Consider the following 20,444-nt stretch of genomic DNA (forward strand, 5'->3'; position numbering starts at 1 on the left):
CATTTAAAAAAAGCATAGAAATATCATTATATAAACTTCTGTACTATGTACAGATATAAAAAATGTTGTGTCACAACATTAAAACAGTCCCTGATCTTGTAGTCAGCTGCCAGTGCACCAGAGTAGCACAATCAAGTTGTTGATAGATTATATTCTCAGTGATGTCACCTTGCCTGAGACCTGACCAAGATGATTAAACATTCACAATGTTCCTGATAATTCTTCAATGTACAGATATGTAAAAATATGATTTTTTTATATTGGGAGACTATAAAGAATAGAGTCTCTGATCTTGTAGTCTGAAACCAGTGTACCAGAGTAACACAGGTAGGTTGTCTGGTAGACATTAGCCTCACAGTGATGTCACCTTGCCTGAGACCTGGGGCTCATTCAAGACCGTTAAACTTTCACAATGTTGCAGATAGCCTATCTTGTTAGATAAGACATCCTTAACTTTTCATGTGGTGTGAAAATGTTTGATGTCCTTTGTAAACATTACATGATCTGCATTCGAAAAACTCGTAATGTTTCACACTATGGCACAGAACCCCCGAAGTTAACTGTGACCCCCTTCCTCTCCCCTCCTTGGGAATGTAATTCATTGTTCACTCATGTTGTGTTGAGGCTGCACATTCAGACATTCATTTGTCAACTTCTCCTTTAACTCAATAGCCAGTTTGTTCTGGCCCATCTCCCTCAGGATCTCTAGTGTGATCTTCACAGTGCCGTCGTCAAGGTATCGCTGCACCATCATATCCACTGTGGCCAGTCTGGTAGCGTTCTCCAACTGGCTCTTTGGGATTGAAGGAAAATCCTCCACTCCCTGACTAAGGTGCCACTGGAATGTCTCCAGCTGTTCTGAAACCAGCTCTGCCAGAGTGCCCAGCAGCAGATAAGAAACATTTGTTGTTGTCCCTAGATACAGAAACATAAAACAATGAGAACTATAACATGTGACATCATAATAACTAAAATAAACAGTCCTGACGGATCTGAATTATCCTTGTATGTTTATGTAGGTAAACAAGTTCCCTGTTGTGTGTGATGATGCCATCTTGCTGAGTCTACCTTTAATAATTGCAATTGAAGACGTTCAAAATGTTTATGGTTTTGAAGATTGTGAGATATTTACCTGCTGTAGCGCCACCATGTGGTGTAACTGTAGATACAAAATATAACTTGTTAAAGGTCGCGAACAGTCATTCTGAGTCAGTAAAATAGCCTTTTGAGTAACCATTTCATGCGGATGAATTACCTGACGCATGAAAAAGTCACGATAAACAGGAAATGCTGGTACACTTTTATAAATGCCGACAGACAATTAGTTCATTTGACATGGTGGGATCTTTTTGTATCGGTAAAATGTATTATGCGAGAAATGGGAGTGGAAAACGCCTTTATGCGAGAAATGGGAGTGGAAAACGCCTTTATACGCAAATATTTATATAATAAACAACATATCGAAGTAAATTTGGAGTCACGCGATATGTTGTGTGGTCCTCCCATTAAGACTTGGGAAAGCATGCAGTTCAGGCTTCAGATGAAATACGTTATGATAAACTTCACAGGGTGGTGAATATGCAAGGTGATGAGCTTTATGCTACTTTCCAATAAATATCGAGGGTCTTAGTCTGGTGACATTTTGAACTATGCTTTGCTGCCGTTTGACTAATACAAATAATATTGCTCTTATCCATAATAATTAGGGGTGTAACGATTCGTTTTAACAACGATTCGATTTGTATCACGATTCGTGGTTGTCGATACGATTCAAGGACGATATTGGTTCATTTAGAACGATACGATCCGAAACGATTCAGTGACTTGAAATCGATTCAGTAACCTTTTAGCCAAAAATTCAACCAGTGTGACTGAAATAAATACCTGGTAACCAGTTGCATTTTAATGGCTGGCAATAGTCTTGATATTTTTAACAGTGTTTCATGACTCCATGCAGACCATCTGGTATTATGAAACTTACCAAAAGTCTCACAAGTCCGTCTGTTATGGCCTGTGCGGTTCGGTCAGCACCCAATTCAATCAGTCCAATAAAGTCCGAAGTAAACTCTCCGTTGCTGGACACAGACACAATGTAAACTATTTCCTGCTCAGTTTTTGTGATGTCCTCAGATCCATCAAAAAAGCATTCAGTAAATGAACATCCTCAGAATAGGAAGACATGGGACGTGTGTGTTTAGCTTTATGGAAAGAGAAAAATATTAAATAGAGCTTGCCTGTTCTTCATTCAGCTTGTCTCGCCATCTGGCAAGTGGGCGACTGGACATTTATTCTCGGCTAGCTTTTAGCAATGGCTTGCGCCACATTCGTGTGCTCCTTGCTCTTTTCATGTTTGTCAAATAAAGGATGGTTGAAATTCTTTGAGCCTTTATAAAATGCACCTGTTTTGTCTGCTAGATGTGGATTTGAGCGGCAAATCTTGCACCACATTTCAGTGCGCTCATCGTTAGCTTCAAGCCACTTTTCCGAAAAAGTATTTTCTTCGGCTCTGGCTCCAGTTGGCGTTTCTTTGTAGGTGGCGAAACGCCAAATAAGCTGCTTAATGTCTGTTGTTTTGGACATCCCTGACAGTAGTTGACAAGCAAATGTCATGTTAAGGTTAGATGAGAAGATCGGTCAAGTACGCAAAGGCGCGTGAGTAACACAAGTGGCAATACGCATTCCTGATTTTTGTAGCGCTGATGCGTACCAGTTATGTGCACCCCTGCATATAAAGTCTGACGTGCTTAAATCCAATGGGTTATTTCCTAGTATCGATACAATCGATTTATTACATTTTAAAACGATGTTAGATCGATATATGTTGTCCAAAAGGCCAACTCGCCGAGCACAGATCGATGTAGTTGGATCATATGAATATAAATCGATACATCGATGTAGTAGATGGATCGTTACACCCCTAATAATAATCTCATAATGTAGGTAGCCGACCTGCACTGTATCTAGCTGTTGGCTAGAGCGCACGTGCCAAGATTAGAGTGGGCACATTTGTTATAACGTAACAGTTTTTGTGACAAAACCATCAGTAGAGTTGAAAATGCGTTGGAAACCCATTTAACTTATATTTTTCATTCAGTACATGGGAATTTAGTTTTATGTGCACTACGCCAAGTTATTTATATGTGCAGTACGTCACCACGCACAGCATTTTATCCGCAATAGAGCTCGCTAGCTTGTAGTCCTAAAACCCGGAAATGAGTTACCTCTGGTTGGTTCAGCCATCCCTATGGAAAGAATACAGTATAAATGTCCAAAATAAGTCAGAGGTTAACACAGCCTTAGGAGATCTTATACGTTTTGTTTTATGAGATAATATCAGTCAGTCAACAGGACCTTTATGAATTATGAAGCCTTTATGCTTTGTTTTTTATTACTACATAAACGTTAAAAGAATTCACAAAAAGTTTAGCTGATAAAGATTATCTCATAGAACAAAACGTATAAACTCTCCTAAGCCTGTGTTTACCACAGACCTTATTTTCGGCAATTATCGAAAAACCTTACAAAAATGCCATTCATTTTCCCATAGGCCTTTCCCAAGGAACCATGGCGGAGTTAGTGCCTACAAAAAGACGCCATCACTATTGCTCTCTATAAATACGTTTGATGGAAACACATCTCTGGTGGGAAAATGTGCATACTGTTTTGTGCAGATTTTAGAATATTCACATGAAAATCTGTCGCAAACCGAATGGTAACCTAGCTACAGACTAAAACATCACCAACAATATTTTCCCCCGATAAAAAGTTTATCTCATGTGAAACTACCAGGAAGTCTGAAAAGACAGACTGAGTGGGCAGGGAGCTAATTGGCTGGGGAGCTCACCTTGACTAACAGTTCTTTGAAACCGCCTATGTCAAGCAACATGGACGCAGTGATGCAATGAGATTATCTCAAGATAATTTGCTGATACACAAAGCAACTCATATCATGGTTTCACAAATTATTTTTTTATCCTGTTTGGTTACAGCGTCAATATAGAAATAATGGTTGCTATATAATTTAGCTAGCTAGACCAAATTGAATTTTCAGCACTGTTTATCAAGCTAGCTAGCTAGATCATCTTGGAAAATGTTTGTTGAAACTTTACAGGTTGTGGTCTGGGTATGGACTACAAGGTGTCGAAAAGCGCCCACAGGGATGCTGGCCCATGTTGACTCCAATGCTTCCCACAGTTGTGTCAAGTTGGCTGGATGTCCTTTGGGTGGTGGACCATTCTTGATACACACAGGAAACTGTTGAGCGTGAAAAACCCAGCAGCGTTGCAGTTCTTGACACAAACCGGTGTGCCTGGCACCTACTACTATATCTCGCTCAAAGGCATTTAAATCTCTTGTCTTGCCCATTCACCCTCTGAATGGCACACATACATAATCCATGTCTCAATTGTCTCAAGCCTTAAAAATCCTTCTTTAATCTGTCTCCTCCCCTTCATCTACACTGAATGAAGTGGATTTAACAAGTGACATCAATAAGGGATCATAGCTTTCACTGGATTCACCTGGTCAGTCTATGTCAGGGAAGAGCAGGTGTTCATAATGTTTTGTCCACTCAGTCAGACAATGTTATATATCATGACTATCAATGATGTCAAGAAGTTTGTATGAATCTCATGTTTGGCATGTCTCTTGATGTAATGACATGACAATTGTGTCTGAGTTTTGGGCTAACCTTCCCCCACTTTTTGTTCCATGCTGATGAAAGACCTAGCTAGCCAGTAACTAGCTAACACCAGACACAGATGAAAGCGGAAACCTAAGTATATTTGCCTTAGAAAATATAATTACAGGTTTTCCCTATTCATCGAACACGCTGCTATGTAAACCACACCCTCTGCGAATACGCCTTCTGCGATGTTGGTTACAAGGGGTACTTATTTAAATTAGGTAAGAAAAAGAATGTCACAAAAATCCTTTAATATTCCCAGCTCCTGAATCCAAGTGGTTGACATGGGGGAGAGGATGAGTAACTTTATGATAACTTTATCAATGCAGAAGCAACAGTCATTTTTCATACTTTGGTCATCCTACTTTGATCTGATTTAATTCGAATATCATCACATTTCATGAAAAACATGATTTTGACTGTGCAGGACCTTTAACAAAATAAGTGACAGACCATAAAGAATATAGTCGTTTAAATTTATGGTGCAGTTTATGAGCTAGGTTAAACCGCAGGTCAAATCAAATGGCGCACAACACAGAACCATTAGGAGAATATGAGTTGTTCACAATTGAATTGTGAGTTGATGAGACTAAGACAAGTATAAGGTTTGATGAGACCAGTTACCTGTAGACTTCACTTCTGTTGGTGAGGCTGTGGATTAAAAGAGAAGGTGATGTACTACATTTATATGGTGAAATAATCAATTGTATCATAATTAAATTAAATCAACAACAACAGCACTACTACCATACTATTATGATGATTGCTACTAATGTAAAATGTAAATGTAAAATGCTACTATTACTACTAGTTCTATAGTAACTCCTACTCTCTCTGAATTTCAGTTACCTGGTAGTGAAACAAGGCGGTTCCATACACGTTCATTTTCAGGACCGTCATGTTCTTTCAGAAGAAGATTCACTTTTTTAATAACAGTTTGTAAATCCAACTGAAATGTTGGCATGTAGTTTGTATAGGAATCATAATCCACAAACTCTGCATCCTGAAAAAAAAGCACAAGTATCAAGTCAAACAGAATTGTACGTGATTTCTATTTCTTATCAAGGTAGCATCACAAAAATAATTTACATGTGTTAACACATTTCCTCTCTCTCTCTAGCTCATGTCATATATATATTAGCCTACCTCTGGATCTATGTGATGTTCATCTGTAAGATCGGTGGAGAGGGTGTATTCTTGGTCCGGGGTTAGTCTACAGTTGGGATTTCTTTCAATGTAGATTTCTCTGTCTCCATTCCTTCTCCTCCTTGTCTTACACACCTTGACAGGATTGAAAATGGTTTGGAACACACTGTCATGGTGAGGTAGCCCTGCCTGAAACATGGAAGCCCAAATGTCGCCCTCGGACCTTGAGGATGTCCTCTTGGTCTAATGGTTAAGATGTTGGATTGGTGAGCGAGAGACCCCCCAGGTTTGGATTCACCATTCAGTGTTACATTACACCCCAAAATAATGTTCTGTGGCAAAAGGTGAGTTCAACAGTACGACTTTGATAGAATTCCAACGAAAGAGGAATTTGACAACTCTAATCTACTTACCTCATCAATGTCAACATTTCTAGGCAGCAACAACACATTTAGGGTAGAATTATTTGTATCATCTGGGAGTTGGTAAAATAGTAGCACCAGACCACGGATAGGAGAGACAGGAGCTTCCTTATCCTTGGTGATGCCATATTTGCTGAATCCATTGATGTTTAATATGACATGAGTTTCTGTTGTCTCATGGGGATGGAGAAACTCCGTACTGTCATCATCAGTCACATGGGCTACAGACAGGAAGTCACATCCACCCTCTAGGAGAGAAAGAGAACATTAGTCTTCTGTTCAGATGACAAAAACAACCAAGTAGTGGAGTAGTGATGCTACTGATGGTGATTAAGAATACGTAGTCTATAACCTCCTTGGAAATGTATTACTTACCAGAATGAATCTCACAGTGTGGGAGGTGTAGTTGACAGACAGACCCCTTAAGGCATGTAAACTTGAATAGGGGTCCTGCAGGTCTCTTGCCTCTCTGGGCTAGAAGCCTCCTGTCCCAGGGGACTGTCCTATAGAGCACCTCTCCCTCTCCCTCCATCCTAAACACCAGGCCTGTTATACTGCACTGGAACATACCTGCACTGGGGCACTGGAACCTGTAGAACAAACAATGAAGGATTTCATTTTAATGAGATTTCCTGGATTTAAGGTATTGTCCTTCTTTTATACAAACTACCAATAAGAAACATTAAATATATTAAGTTACTGGTATTCTCTCCTGTTGTCCTGATCGTGGATTTCAGGTGTAAATTCATCTGGAGAACTCTAAAATGTAGAAACAATAGATACTGTAATTCAACCAATAGTGTGAAGAAGAGCTTTTAATTTCAGTCTTTCTCTCAGTCCAGTGAGGGTCTTACCATGTGATGGTGTTCCAGGAAGAGAGGAGAACCTAAAGAGAACCAAATAAAGATGTTTTTCTATACAACTTCAACTTCATCATTGATCCAGATTAATATGTTAGCTGTATAGCTGTTACCCCTTTCTCTTCCCAACTCCTCGTCCATCCTCTGGATGTTCTCCTGGGTGTTCACAGCTACCTCTGTGTTGACACTGTTAGCCATCTCCAGTGGGATGTCTAGGATGGGAGGACAGTCCATCTCCAGCTTTGGGGTTTCCCTAGATTCAAATCAACAGAATAGAAACATACTTCTATAATAGAAAAATGTTCTATGTAAATTTGACCTGTTTTCTGTTCTATTGTGAACATGTTGCCCACCATGGCAGCAGTGAGAAGGGCAGGGACAATCGGGCTGCAGTCTGACCCCCACCACTCATAGTGTACATGAGAGATTAGTTAATTATCTAGACTGTATGTGTGGACTGTATCATTTCATACTGTAGAACTGACTATGACAGTGAGTACAGGTGTTTTAACATATGAGGGTAGAACTGTAGAACTAACTATGACAGTGAGTACAGGTGTTTTAACATATGAGGGTAGAACTGTAGAACTGACTATGACAGTGAGTACAGGTGTTTTAACATATGAGGGTAGAACTGACTATGACAGTGAGTACAGGTGTTTTAACATATGAGGGTAGAAGTGTAGAACTGACTATGACAGTGAGTACAGGTGTTTTAACATATGAGGGTAGAAGTGATCCTACATTTCTCTAACCGTCCTCTTACCTGTGACCTGAACTGTCCTGAGCTACCAGCAGAAGTTAACCACAACAACTCCTTAGACGAGCCAAAGGAGGGGGAGGATCTGGAGAGAAGGGGGGAAATGGGGGGTAACCCCACAGGGGAGAGGACGGATCGGGGCCTCGGTGGGAATAAGGGCAGGTGAGAGGTTGAGGCAGTACCTGAGAAAGAGGGGGAAACAGGGGAAATAGAGGGGAAGATAGGAGGGGGGATAGAGAGACAGTTAGGGTCCTTGTCTACAATCCTACTTCTCTGATCTCTCTCTAACTTCTCTGCCAGATCATTCTGGTTCATCTTCCAGATTAGGCAGCTCAGGAAGAGACATACAGCCATGATTAGAAAGTCTAATCCGTTTGTGATATCTTCCCTACTGTATTGGTGATTGTATGTATGTAATATAATGAATGTTGGATTGCTGTTTAAACATAATGGGGTCACCTGGATACATCATGAATAAAAATGATAAAAGAAAGGCCTGCTGAATGTTATTATGAAGTCAGTTGAATGTTCTTTCTGGTTAGAGCTACACTGAACTGTGATTGTGATGTATAGATTGATGTACATTCTTGTTCTGTTACCTCCTCTGTGATCTGTCTCTAACTTCTCTGCTAGGTCTACCCACTTCATCCCCCTCAGGATCCTCAGTGTGATCTCCACAGCTCTCTCAGGGCCGTATGTCTTCACCATCTGACCCACTATGACCTGTATGTCAGCGTTTCTCCAGCTGACTCTCTGGGATGGGAGGACAGTCAGGCAGCAGGCCACTAGTCAGGAAAGACTGAAATGTCTTCAGCTCTTGTGGGTTCATCTCCTCCAGAGTGGTCAGCAGCAGAGCTGGAACAGCCAACGTTCTCTAAAACAACAAAGATAACAAGAGTGAGGAAGGAATAGAAAAACTGACTACTGATATAAAATAAAGAACATGAATATATGAATATTGTTAAGACGTATTAGAATAGTTCTACTGGTCTCTCAATATCTCATTCTCATATCATCATATAATAGATTACAGTTGGAACTTTAACACACGCACGCACACACACACACAGAAATATAATCACAGCCTTTTTTGTCTAATGGTGTGTGTGTGTGTAGGGATGCAGTCTGACCCCCCACCACTCATAGTGTACATGAGAGATTAGTTAATTATCTAGACTGTATGTGTGGACTGTATCATTTCATACTGTAGAACTGACTATGACAGTGAGTACAGGTGTTTTAACATATGAGGGTAGAAGTGATCCTACATTTCTCTAACCGTCCTCTTACCTGTGACCTGAGCAGTCCTGAGCTACCAGAAAAACGTCCTAGATGAGACAGAAAGGAAGGAGGAGGAGGACCTGGAGGGTAACCACACTGGGAAAAGATAGTTCGGGGCCTGGTGGGAATAAGGACAGATGAGAGGTTGAGGCTGTACCTGAGAAAGAAGAGCTCAAACCACCCAGTTTATAATAGATAATATACTCTTGGATTTAAGGTAGAGCCAATCAGCATTCAGGGCTCAAACCACCCAGTTTATAATAGATAATATACTCTATGTCCACTCATATCCACTCTGAGGGGTGGCCCTGGCTGTACCAGGTAGATAATAGATAATATACTCTATGTCCACTCATATCCACTCTGAGGGGTGGCCCTGGCTGTACCAGGTAGATAATAGATAATATACTCTATGTTCACTCATATCCACTCTGAGGGGTGGCCCTGGCTGTACCAGGTAGATAATAGATAATATACTCTATGTTCACTCACATTCCAGAAGAGGTGCTGGACAGTTCTCCACTCTCCTCCCCTGCTGGCTTCCTTTCCATCTCAGAGGCAGCTTCCTCCTACACACACACACACACACACACACACACACACACACACACACACACACACAAACACACAGCCTTTTTGTCTATTGTGTATGTGTGTAGGGATGCAGCCTGACCCCCACCACTCATAGTTTACCTGACAGACTAGTTAATTATCTAGACTGTATGTGTGGACTGTATCATTTCATACTGTAGAACTGACTATGACAGTGAGTACAGGTGTTTTAACATAGGAGGGTAGAACTGTAGAACTGACTATGACAGTGAGTACAGGTGTTTTAACATATGAGGGTAGAAGTGATCCTTCTCTAACCGTCCTCTTACCTGTGACCTGAGCTGTCCTGAGCTACCAGAAAAACGTCGTAGATGAGACAGAAAGAAAGGAGGAGGAGGACCTGGATGGTAACCACACTGGGAAGAAGATAGAGCTGGAGAGAAGGGGGAAATGGGGGGTAACCACACAGGGGAGAGGACGGATCGAGGCCTGGTGGGAATAAGGGCAGGTGAGAGGTTGAGGCAGTACCTGAGAAAGAGGGGGGAAACTGGGGAAATAGAGGGGAAGATAGGAGGGGGGATAGAGAGACAGTTAGGGTCCTTGTCTACAATCCTACTTCTCTGATATCTCTCTAACTTCTCTGCCAGATCATTCTGGTTCATCTTCCAGATTAGGCAGCTCAGGAAGAGATAAACAGCCATGATTAGAAAGTCTAATCCATTTGTGATATCTTCCCTACTGTATTGGTGATTGTATGTATGGAATATAATGAATGTTGGATTGCTGTTTAAACATAATGGGGTCACCTGGATACATCATGAATAAAAATGATAAAAGAGAGGCCTGCTGAATGTTTTATGAAGTCAGTTGAATGTTCTTTCTGGTTAGACCGCCACTGAACTGTGATTGTGATGTATAGATTGATGTAAATTCTTGTTCTGTTACCTCCTCTGTGATCTGTCTCTAACTTCTCTGCTAGGTCTACCCGCTTCATCCCCCTCAGGATCCTCAGTGTGATCTCCACAGCTCTCTCAGGGCCGTATGTCTTCACCATCTGACCCACTATGACCTGTATGTCAGCGTTCTCCAGCTGACTCTCTGGGATGGGAGGACAGTCAGGCAGCAGGCCACTAGTCAGGAAAGACTGAAATGTCTTCAGCTCTTGTGGGTTCATCTCCTCCAGAGTGGTCAGCAGCAGAGCTGGAACAGCCAACATTCTCTAAAACAACAAAGATAACAAGAGTGAGGAAGGAATAGAAAAACTGACTACTGATATAAAATAAAGAACATGAATATATTAATATTGTTAAGACGTATTAGAATAGTTCTACTGGTCCCTCAATATCTCATTCTCATATCATCATATAATAGATTATAGTTGGAACTTTAACACACGCACGCACGCACACAAACACACACACACACACACAGAAATATAATCACAGCCTTTTTGTCTAATGGTGTGTGTGTGTGTGTAGGGATGCAGTCTGACCCCCACCACTCATAGTGTACATGAGAGATTAGTTAATTATCTAGACTGTATGTGTGGACTGTATCATTTCATACTGTAGAACTGACTATGACAGTGAGTACAGGTGTTTTAACATATGAGGGTAGAAGTGATCCTAAAATTCTCTAACCGTCCTCTTACCTGTGACCTGAGCTGTCCTAAGCTACCAGAAAAACGTCCTAGATTAGACAGAAAGGAAGGAGGAGGACCTGGAGGGTAACCCCACTGGGAAAAGATAGTTCGGGGCCTGGTGGGAATAAGGACAGATGAGAGGTTGAGGCTGTACCTGAGAAAGAAGAGCTCAAACCACCCAGTTTATAATATATAATATACTCTTGGATTTAAGGTACAGCCAATCAGCATTCAGGGCTCAAACCACCCAGTTTATAATAGATAATATACTCTATGTCCACTCATATCCACTCTGAGGGGTGGCCCTGGCTGTACCAGGTAGATAATAGATAATATACTCTATGTTCACTCATATCCACTCTGAGGGGTGGCCCTGGCTGTACCAGGTAGATAATAGATAATATACTCTATGTCCACTCATATCCACTCTGAGGGGTGGCCCTGGCTGTACCAGGTAGATAATAGATAATATACTCTATGTTCACTCATATCCACTCTGAGGGGTGGCCCTGGCTGTACCAGGTAGATAATAGATAATATACTCTATGTCCACTCATATCCACTCTGAGGGGTGGCCCTGGCTGTACCAGGTAGATAATAGATAATATACTCTATGTCCACTCATATCCACTCTGAGGGGTGGCCCTGGCTGTACCAGGTAGATAATAGACAATATACTCTATGTCCACTCATATCCACTCAGAGGGGTGGCCCTGGCTGTACCAGGTAGATAATAGATAATATACTCTATGTTCACTCATATCCACTCTGAGGGGTGGCCCTGGCTGTACCAGGTAGATAATATACTCTATGTCCACTCATATCCACTCTGAGGGGTGGCCCTGGCTGTACCAGGTAGATAATAGATAATATACTCTATGTCCACTCATATCCACTCTGAGGGGTGGCCCTGGCTGTACCAGGTAGATAATAGATAATATACTCTATGTTCACTCACATTCCAGAAGAGGTGCTGGGGAGTTCTCCACTCTCCTCCCATACTGGCTTCCTTTCCATCTCAGACGCAGCTTCCTCCTACACACACACACACACACACACACACACACACACACACACACACACACACACACACACACACAAGTCATACACGGCTATACAGAAATATATTCACAGCCTTTTTGTCTAATGGTGTGTGTGTATGTGTGTAGGGATGCAGTCTGACCCCCACCACTCATAGTGTACATGAGAGATTAGTTAATTATCTAGACTGTACACACACACACAGTATGTGGCTGTGATCTATATGTGGTTTGTTCACAATGACATTTGACCTCTCAGACATGACCACTAGTGTTACCTTCATGAACCTCAGATTCTCCTTCATCCTAGAGATCTCAGTCTTCAGACGACGATGATTCTCTCCAGACAGGGTCAACCTGAACACAGGAAACAGTCACACACTGCTCTGTTCCCCTACACCACCACCACATGCTGTGGTCACTTCACTGTTCTACATTCATTTCACAGGTCATGAGGATGATGTAATAAAATATGTTATGGTAGAGTTGTTAATATTAGACTCATTTCATCTTTGTATGTCCACTCACCTTCCAGAAGAGGTGCTGGGGAGTATGGTAAACGGCCTGTTGGCCTTTGCTTGCTACATATACACATGCACCCAACACACACACACAAGTATGCGCAAGCACATACACATACACATACACACAAACACAAACAAAAACTTTACTTTACATAGAAGGTTCTAGGGAGTTTGGGAAACTGCTCATCCCTGTTGGCCTCTGCCAGCCGCCCTCTCCTCTACACACACACACACACACACACACACACACACACACACACACACACACACACACACACACACACACACACACACACACACACCACACCACACCACACACATACACAGTCTGTGTCCTGTCTGCAGTCTTTTCTATTCAGGACCACATTGGAAAGCCTACATTTTCTACCCTCCGCATATATGTGCACATCCACACACGGCACTGTAACTGCATGATATCAAACTAGCTTAGGGTCTAGGCGTGTAATACAACTTTCTCTTGCCAACATCTCTTGATTGAGATGGTATGTGATTGAAATCGCAAAAGTTTACCAGCTAAAATGTAGATTATTTCAGCCTTCACTCCTTCGAATGACATGCAAAGTGGTAGATATGAAATCATTGGATATTAACATTACTGCGTTATTAATTCATAGCTAGATTATTACCTAGACATTTTAAAGTAGGCCTATGAACTATTACATCAGACGTTGTTGCATTTCATCATGTAAAGTTATTTTCCCCGTTATTCCCATTACTTTGATCGAGTCAATCTCGCACTTCCGTGTTGCTATAAATCAAATATGAAATGAATACAATGTAGCCTACTTTACTGTTTATTAACAACAAACTTTTCAGTTACTTTTCATATTTCCAGATTCCATTAAATAACAGCATACTCAGTTTTAAAAAAAACTATTTTCTTACCCTGAACCAGTCCATTTTTAGACACTACAGGTGCAGACAGCCGACTGGAAAGTAATGAAGCCTGATAGTAGAGCGCTAATTTCCTTTCGTTTTCAGCAGCCCATCCCATCCTGTGGCACATCCTCTCTATTGGTCTCTAGTAAGTTCGTCGCCCTCTAGTGTACAAACTGACACCAAACCAAAACAGGTGGGCGAGAGAAGCCATTCTTATCCAGCGATAAAGTTGAAACAACATCTCTGATATTGTCTTGTTCTTTATGTTTCCAGTTGAATCACAGGTTGTATTTGTAATGAAATAATATTCGGACTCTTTATTGCCTTTGTGGGATTTATTTAAGATATGAAGAAAACATGAAAATATACTGTATGTTAATAGTCTGCCTGCCTGCCTGTCTGGTACGGGATGTAGGAGTAGGGTTGCAACATTCCTGGAACTTTCAATAAATTCCCTTGTTTTCCAGAGGATTACGGATTTCCTGCGTATTTGTATTTATTATGGATCCCCATTAGTTCCTGTCAAGGCTGCAGCTACTCTTCCTGGGGTCCAGCAAAATTAAGACAGTTCATACAATTTTAAAAACATTACAATACATTCACAGATTTCACAACACACTGTGTGCCCTCAGGCCCCTACTCCACCACTACCACAGATCTACAGTACAAAATCCATGTGTACGTGTGTGTATAGTGAGTATGTTATCGTGTGCGTGTATGCATGTGTCTGCGCCTATGTTGTGTTGCTTCACTGTCCCCGCTGTTCCATAAGGTGTTTAATCAGTTTTTTTAAATATAATTTTACTACTTGCATCAGTTACTTGATGTGGAATAGAGTTCCATGTGGTCATGGCTCTATGTAGTACTGTGTGCCTCCCATAGTCTGTTCTGGACTTGGGGACTGTGAAGAGACCTCTGGTGGCGTGTCTTGTGGGGTATGCATGGGTGACCGAGCTGTGCGCCAGCAGCTCAAACAGACAGCTCGTGCATTCAACATGTCAACACCTCTCATAAACACAAGCAGTGATGAAGTCAATCTCTCCTCCACTTTGAGCCAGGAGAAATGTACATGCATATTATTAATATTAGCTCTCTGTGTACATCCAAGGGCCAGCCGTGCAGCCCTGTTCTGAGCCAATTGCAATTTTCCTAAGTCCTTTTTTGTGGCACCTGACCACACGACTGAACAGTAGTCCAGGTGTGACAAGACTAGGGCCTGAAGAGGACCTGCCTTGTTAGTGCTGTTAAGAAGGCAGAATAACACTTTATTATGGACATACTTCTCCCCATCTTAGCTACTGTTGTATCAATATGTTTTGACCATGACAGTTTACAATCCAGGGTTACTCCAAGCAGGTTAGTCACCTCAACTTGCTCAATTTCCACATTATTTATTACAATATTTAGTTGAGGTTTAGGGTTTAGTGAATGATTTGTCCCAAATACAATGCTTTTAGTTTTAGAAATATTTAGGACTAACATATTCCTTGCCACCCACTCTGAAACTAACTGCAACTCTTTGTTAAGTGTTGCAGTCATTTCAGTCGCTGTAGTAGCTGACATGTATAGTGTTGAGTCATCCTCATACATAGACACTCTGGCTTTACTCAAAGCTAGTGACATGTCATTGGTAAAGATTGAAAAAGTAATGGGCCTAGACAGCTGCCCTGTGGAATTCCTGATTCTACCTGGATTATGTCGAAGAGGCTTCCATTAAAGAACACCCTCTGTGTTCTGTTAGACAGGTAACTCTTTATCCACAATATAGCAGGTGGAGTAAAGCCATAACACATACGTTTTTCCAGCAGCAGACTATGATCGATAATGTCAAAAGTTGCACCGAAGTCTAACAAAACAGCCCCCACAATCTTTTTATCATCAATTTCTCTTAGCCAATCATCAGTCATTTGTGTAAGTGCTGTGCTTGTTGAATGTCCTTCTCTATGAGCATGCTGAAAGTATGATGTCAATTTGTTTACTGTAAAATAGCATTGTATCTGGTCAAACACAATTTTTTCCAATAGTTTACTAAGGGTTGGTAACAGGCTGATTGGTCGGCTATTTGAGCCAGTAAAGGAGGCTTTACTATTCTTAGGTAGCGGAATGACTTTTGCTTCCCTCCAACCCTGGGGGCACACACATTCTAGTAGGCTTAAATTGAAAATATGGCAAATAGGAGTGGCAATATCGTCCGCTATTATCCTCAGTAATTTTCCATCCAAGTTGTCAGACCCCTGTGGCTTGTCATTGTTGATAGACAACAATAATTTTTTCACCTCTTCCACATAACTTTACGGAATAAAAAATTACAATGCTGGGTAGTGAGCTTGTGACCCCTTGTAGAATGAAAAAGTAATTTCCAGGGTAGGTCTGCCTGAGTATAAGTAAGTGTTAGACTTGTCCTGTGAACACTACGAGCGACAAGAAACCTCAAGAGAGACAAACCACAGAAAACTCTAAAGAAAAAATTAAGAAAACATGGATTTGTTAAGTACTGACCCGCCCGTGATGACATTAACATCGGAAGTAGGACCCAGGCTATATCATAAAGGGATGAGTAGACATCATCAATATATGATGCTCCAAAAAATACTTTTCTACATTTCTATAGAACCAAAATACCTCCCGTAACTGTACTGAAAGATCAAGTGTTGATGTCTAATGGACAACTATGGGGGTATATGTTTGATTACCCTATCTATAGAGTGAAACCATTTACCTTAGCCCAAGGAGAAGAATATACAGACCAAACCTTAGGAGTGGACTACAGGATTGAAGACTGGCATGTGTTTCGCAAGGTGGTGTGTCCTGAACTGAGAGTTACCTCAAAGGGTTATAGCCTGTACACGGGGTACGAGGCCCGGTGGGAAGGTGCCCCTGACTCCTCAGGAAGAATATTTCATAGGGTGAAAATACAAAGAAAGAATGGACTTCCTTGTGGAGGCATGGAGCTCTATATCAGCAACGAGAACAATCAGTTAACGGGAACCTCCGTGATGGGGGGCTGACAGGGGATTTTAGGTTACGTATGCTTATTCCTTTTATAGGATGGGATATAATGGAATTGAAATTGTTTGAGTTAGTGGATGCTCTCTTTGTACAGAGCCAACGCAGGCAGAGTATTGTTAAACTAAGGAAGTGTATTATACCTATGGATACTAAGGATATTGGAAACGAGGCCCCAGAAGGGTCAACCCTTGAAAAAAAACGGAGTATGCTGGTTAACCCCGCCCCGAGCCCAAAGGAAGGGTTCAACAATAAACGGGGTTACCATAGTTACCCCTATGGTTCTTCATTTTATCATATACCATGGATACCATTTTCTACATGAACTGAAGTTGTCGATCTTCATCCATGAGAAACTCAAAGAAATCAAACATTCACTGGTGGACAACAACAAAGACAAGGAAGCTTTGGTGGCAGATGTGGTGACTTTCTGGCTCAATAAACCCCAAGAAAACTAATACCTTTTATTATTATAATTATATATATAATTTTTTTATTACATATAAAGTAATGGGGAACTATTTATATAACATGTTAGAGAGAATAACTAAATTTTTTATTTTCAGAGAATTTACAACTCTTATGAAACAAATTGACAAACCTGTGCCCCTGCACATTGACTCTGTACCGGCACCCCCCGTTATATAGCCTCGCTACTGTTATTTTATTTTACTGCTGCTCTTTAATTATTTTTATTTTTTACTTATTGAGAGGTTTATAATGGTGACAAATCTCTAGTTTGTTATTGAGAGGTTTATAATGGTGATGAATCTCTAGTTTGTTATTGAGAGGTTTATAATGGTGATGAATCTCTAGTGTGTTATTGAGAGGTTTATAATGGTGATGAATCTCTAGTTTGTTATTGAGAGGTTTATAATGGTGGTGAATGTCAGTGAACTTGTAGAGGTGACATCTGTTGGTGAGGCTGAAAAGAGATGGTGTTTTACTATCTGATAAAAGGTATATTCATTATAACCAACCATAATCATATGATATAATGACATCATAGTTCAATAACAATAACGCTGTAAGAGAACTAAAAACATGTAATAGTACTACAGGTCTGACTTCATTTGATTGGATTTGAGCTCTGAATGTCTGTTACCTGGCAACCAGACAAGTCCGTTCCATACAAGTTCATCACCTTCCTTTTCTTTCAGAAAAAACAACTGAAATGTGGGGTAGTAGTTGCTTTCATAGGAAGTGACAATGAAATAAAAAATTACATTGTAATAAAAAATGTATTACTCAAATATTGTATTCGATGTGCATCTGTGGAATTAGTGGAGAAGGCGTATTCTTGCTTCGGGGGAAATTTACACTGAGAAGTTGTTAAAATGTCTCACATTCCATCCCTTTCAATCACCGCACCTTGAAAGGACCAACAATAGATAATGGTTAATTGTGCTTCAAAATACCCTCTTTTAAAAAATAATTGCAGAGAATGTGAGTAAAAAAATGACTTAAAGCTTGAGAATAATGCAATAAGATCAAAAAGGTCAACAGATGGAATTCAGTCACACTTGCTTCTCTCCATAATGGTTTGATTAAATGTTTTAGCCGTTATGCCAGTATTACATTTCCCATTGTGTGTTTGATTGAACTCCAGCCAGATAGAAGTAGGTTTCTGGGGTTGTAGGGCTCCAGCTCACCTCTTTTCTCACAACATTACTGGGAAGCAACAACACATTCAGGATGGACCTCTCTTCAGGGACAAACGGTTGGTAGAATAACAACACAAGCCCCTGGATAGGTGAGATGGGAGCATCATCATCCGTGACATCACCATAAGCAGAGAATCCAGTGATGTTTATTATAATGTGTGTTTCTGTTATCTCATGAGGAGGAAGAAACTCAATGATGTCATCAGTCACATGGGCTACAGACAGGAAGTCACATCCACCACCTGGGAAAGAAAGAGAACATTTAGATCTTTCTCAGATATACTACAATATAAATGACAACCAAGACAATGTAGCATATTAGCAGAGTAATCTTCTTTAGAGCAGTCTTGAAAGTGAAATTCCTCTTTTATTCCTGAAAGTTACTTGAAATGAATACTTACCAGAATGAATCTGAGAGTGTGGGAGGTGTAGTTGGCAGACAGACTTCAGAGGGTAGTCAATGTTGAACAGGGGTCCTGCAGGTCTCTTGCCAATCTGGGCTAGAAGCCTCCTGTTCCAGGGGACTGTCCTATAGAGCACCTCTCCCTCTCCCTCCATCCTAAACACCAGGCCTGTTATACTGCACTGGAACAGACCTGAACGGAGGCACTGGAACCTAGAACAAACAATGGTGAATAGTATGTTCCTACTGTATCTACAAATGAAGAATGAGAACAAGGAAAATAACATCAAGTTACCGGTATGTTTCCTTGCTGTGATGATGTCAGGAGCAAATTCATTGCAAAGCTCCTGAAATGTCAAAACAACAGATATTCAACCAACAGTATCCATCCATCCATCTATTGGTAAGTATATATATATATATTGAATTTTACCAGGGATGGAGGAGTGAGAAATGGAGAGGTCACTCACGTGAATGTGAGACATGGAGTGAGACATGGAGAGGAGAGACGTGGAGAGGAGAGACGTGGAGAGGAGAGACATGGAGAGATGAGACATGGAGAGGTGAGACATGGAGAGGTGAGACAAGGAGAGGTGAGACATGGAGAGGTGAGACATGGAGAGGTGAGACATGGAGAGGTGAGACAAGGAGAGGTGAGACAAGGAGAGGTGACTCACGTGGAGGTGAGACAAGGAGAGGTGAGACATGGAGAGGTGAGACATGGAGAGGTGAGACATGGAGAGGTGACTCACGTGGAGGTGAGACAAGGGGTCCTGATGGTGAGACATGGAGAGGTGTCCTGATGGTGAGATGATCCATGGATTCCTCAACAGGCTGTAATGATGAGGACGAGGAAGGCATCAGGAGGGAGCTTGACCTTTCACTCTGGACACCTCTGTAGACTACAGAAGACCACACACTCACACAGACAGACAGACACACAATGAGTCTGGAGGTATCTTTCTTCATTGCTTTACCTCATGCCTAAAGTATCCCACACAAGCCTCTTCTGTATCACTTACTTGTACACACATATGCACGACTTTTATTGTGACGTTAGGTGAAATGATGAAGAAACACAACTGCAGATCCACATTTTGGGAAAGTCTGTACAACAATACTTTTCCTGTGGATATTTTGTCAGGACAACTAGCAGAGTTGAAATGAGAGTTTATACAATGAAAAATAGTATACCCAAACGCGCTTCAGCTCAGCTTAAACTAAAAAGGAAATCAGGTGCTCCACTGAGGGACTTGATATCCAAAAAAACATTTCAAAACATGCATCCTGTTTGTTTGTCAAATAATACATCTATCAGATCTACCCGGCAACAGAGTGCTCCTTTTTATTTATTCTCCTGGATAGTCACCAGTTGAAGTATCCTGAGGTAAGAAATGGTAGTCACCAGTTGAAGTATCCTGAGGTAAGGAATGGTAGTCACCAGTTGAAGTATCCTGAGGTAAGGAATGATAGTCACCAGTTGAAATATCCTGAGGTAAGGAATGATAGTCACCAGTTGAAGTATCCTGAGGTAAGGAATGATAGTCACCAGTTGAAGTA

General features: G+C 41.1%; 1 protein-coding gene and 1 long non-coding RNA gene across 2 annotated transcripts; both read right to left on the reverse strand.

Moving 5' to 3' along the window:
• Positions 1–19: 19 nt before the first annotated feature.
• On the reverse strand, positions 20–13,832 carry LOC123481042. The gene is made up of 15 exons (XM_045216282.1): positions 13,818–13,832; positions 12,916–12,968; positions 12,666–12,744; positions 10,651–10,924; positions 7,879–8,054; positions 7,226–7,364; positions 7,107–7,138; positions 6,953–7,011; positions 6,628–6,842; positions 6,244–6,500; positions 5,831–5,965; positions 5,534–5,687; positions 5,309–5,335; positions 1,133–1,159; positions 20–915 (listed from the first exon to the last, which is right to left on the reverse strand). The coding sequence occupies exons 1-15, from the start codon at positions 13,830–13,832 to the stop codon at positions 599–601; spliced, it is 1,959 nt and encodes a 652-aa protein (XP_045072217.1). The 3' UTR covers positions 20–598.
• Positions 13,833–18,981: 5,149 nt separating this feature from the next.
• On the reverse strand, positions 18,982–19,648 carry LOC123485374. The gene is made up of 3 exons (XR_006658988.1): positions 19,637–19,648; positions 19,180–19,231; positions 18,982–19,097 (listed from the first exon to the last, which is right to left on the reverse strand). It is a non-coding gene; the product is annotated as an uncharacterized LOC123485374 (long non-coding RNA).
• Between the last annotated feature and the right edge of the window lie 796 nt (positions 19,649–20,444).

The sequence above is a fragment of the Coregonus clupeaformis genome, unplaced genomic scaffold (genome assembly GCF_020615455.1).
Source record: "Coregonus clupeaformis isolate EN_2021a unplaced genomic scaffold, ASM2061545v1 scaf0663, whole genome shotgun sequence".
In the NCBI taxonomy this organism is placed as follows: Eukaryota; Metazoa; Chordata; class Actinopteri; order Salmoniformes; family Salmonidae; genus Coregonus; species Coregonus clupeaformis.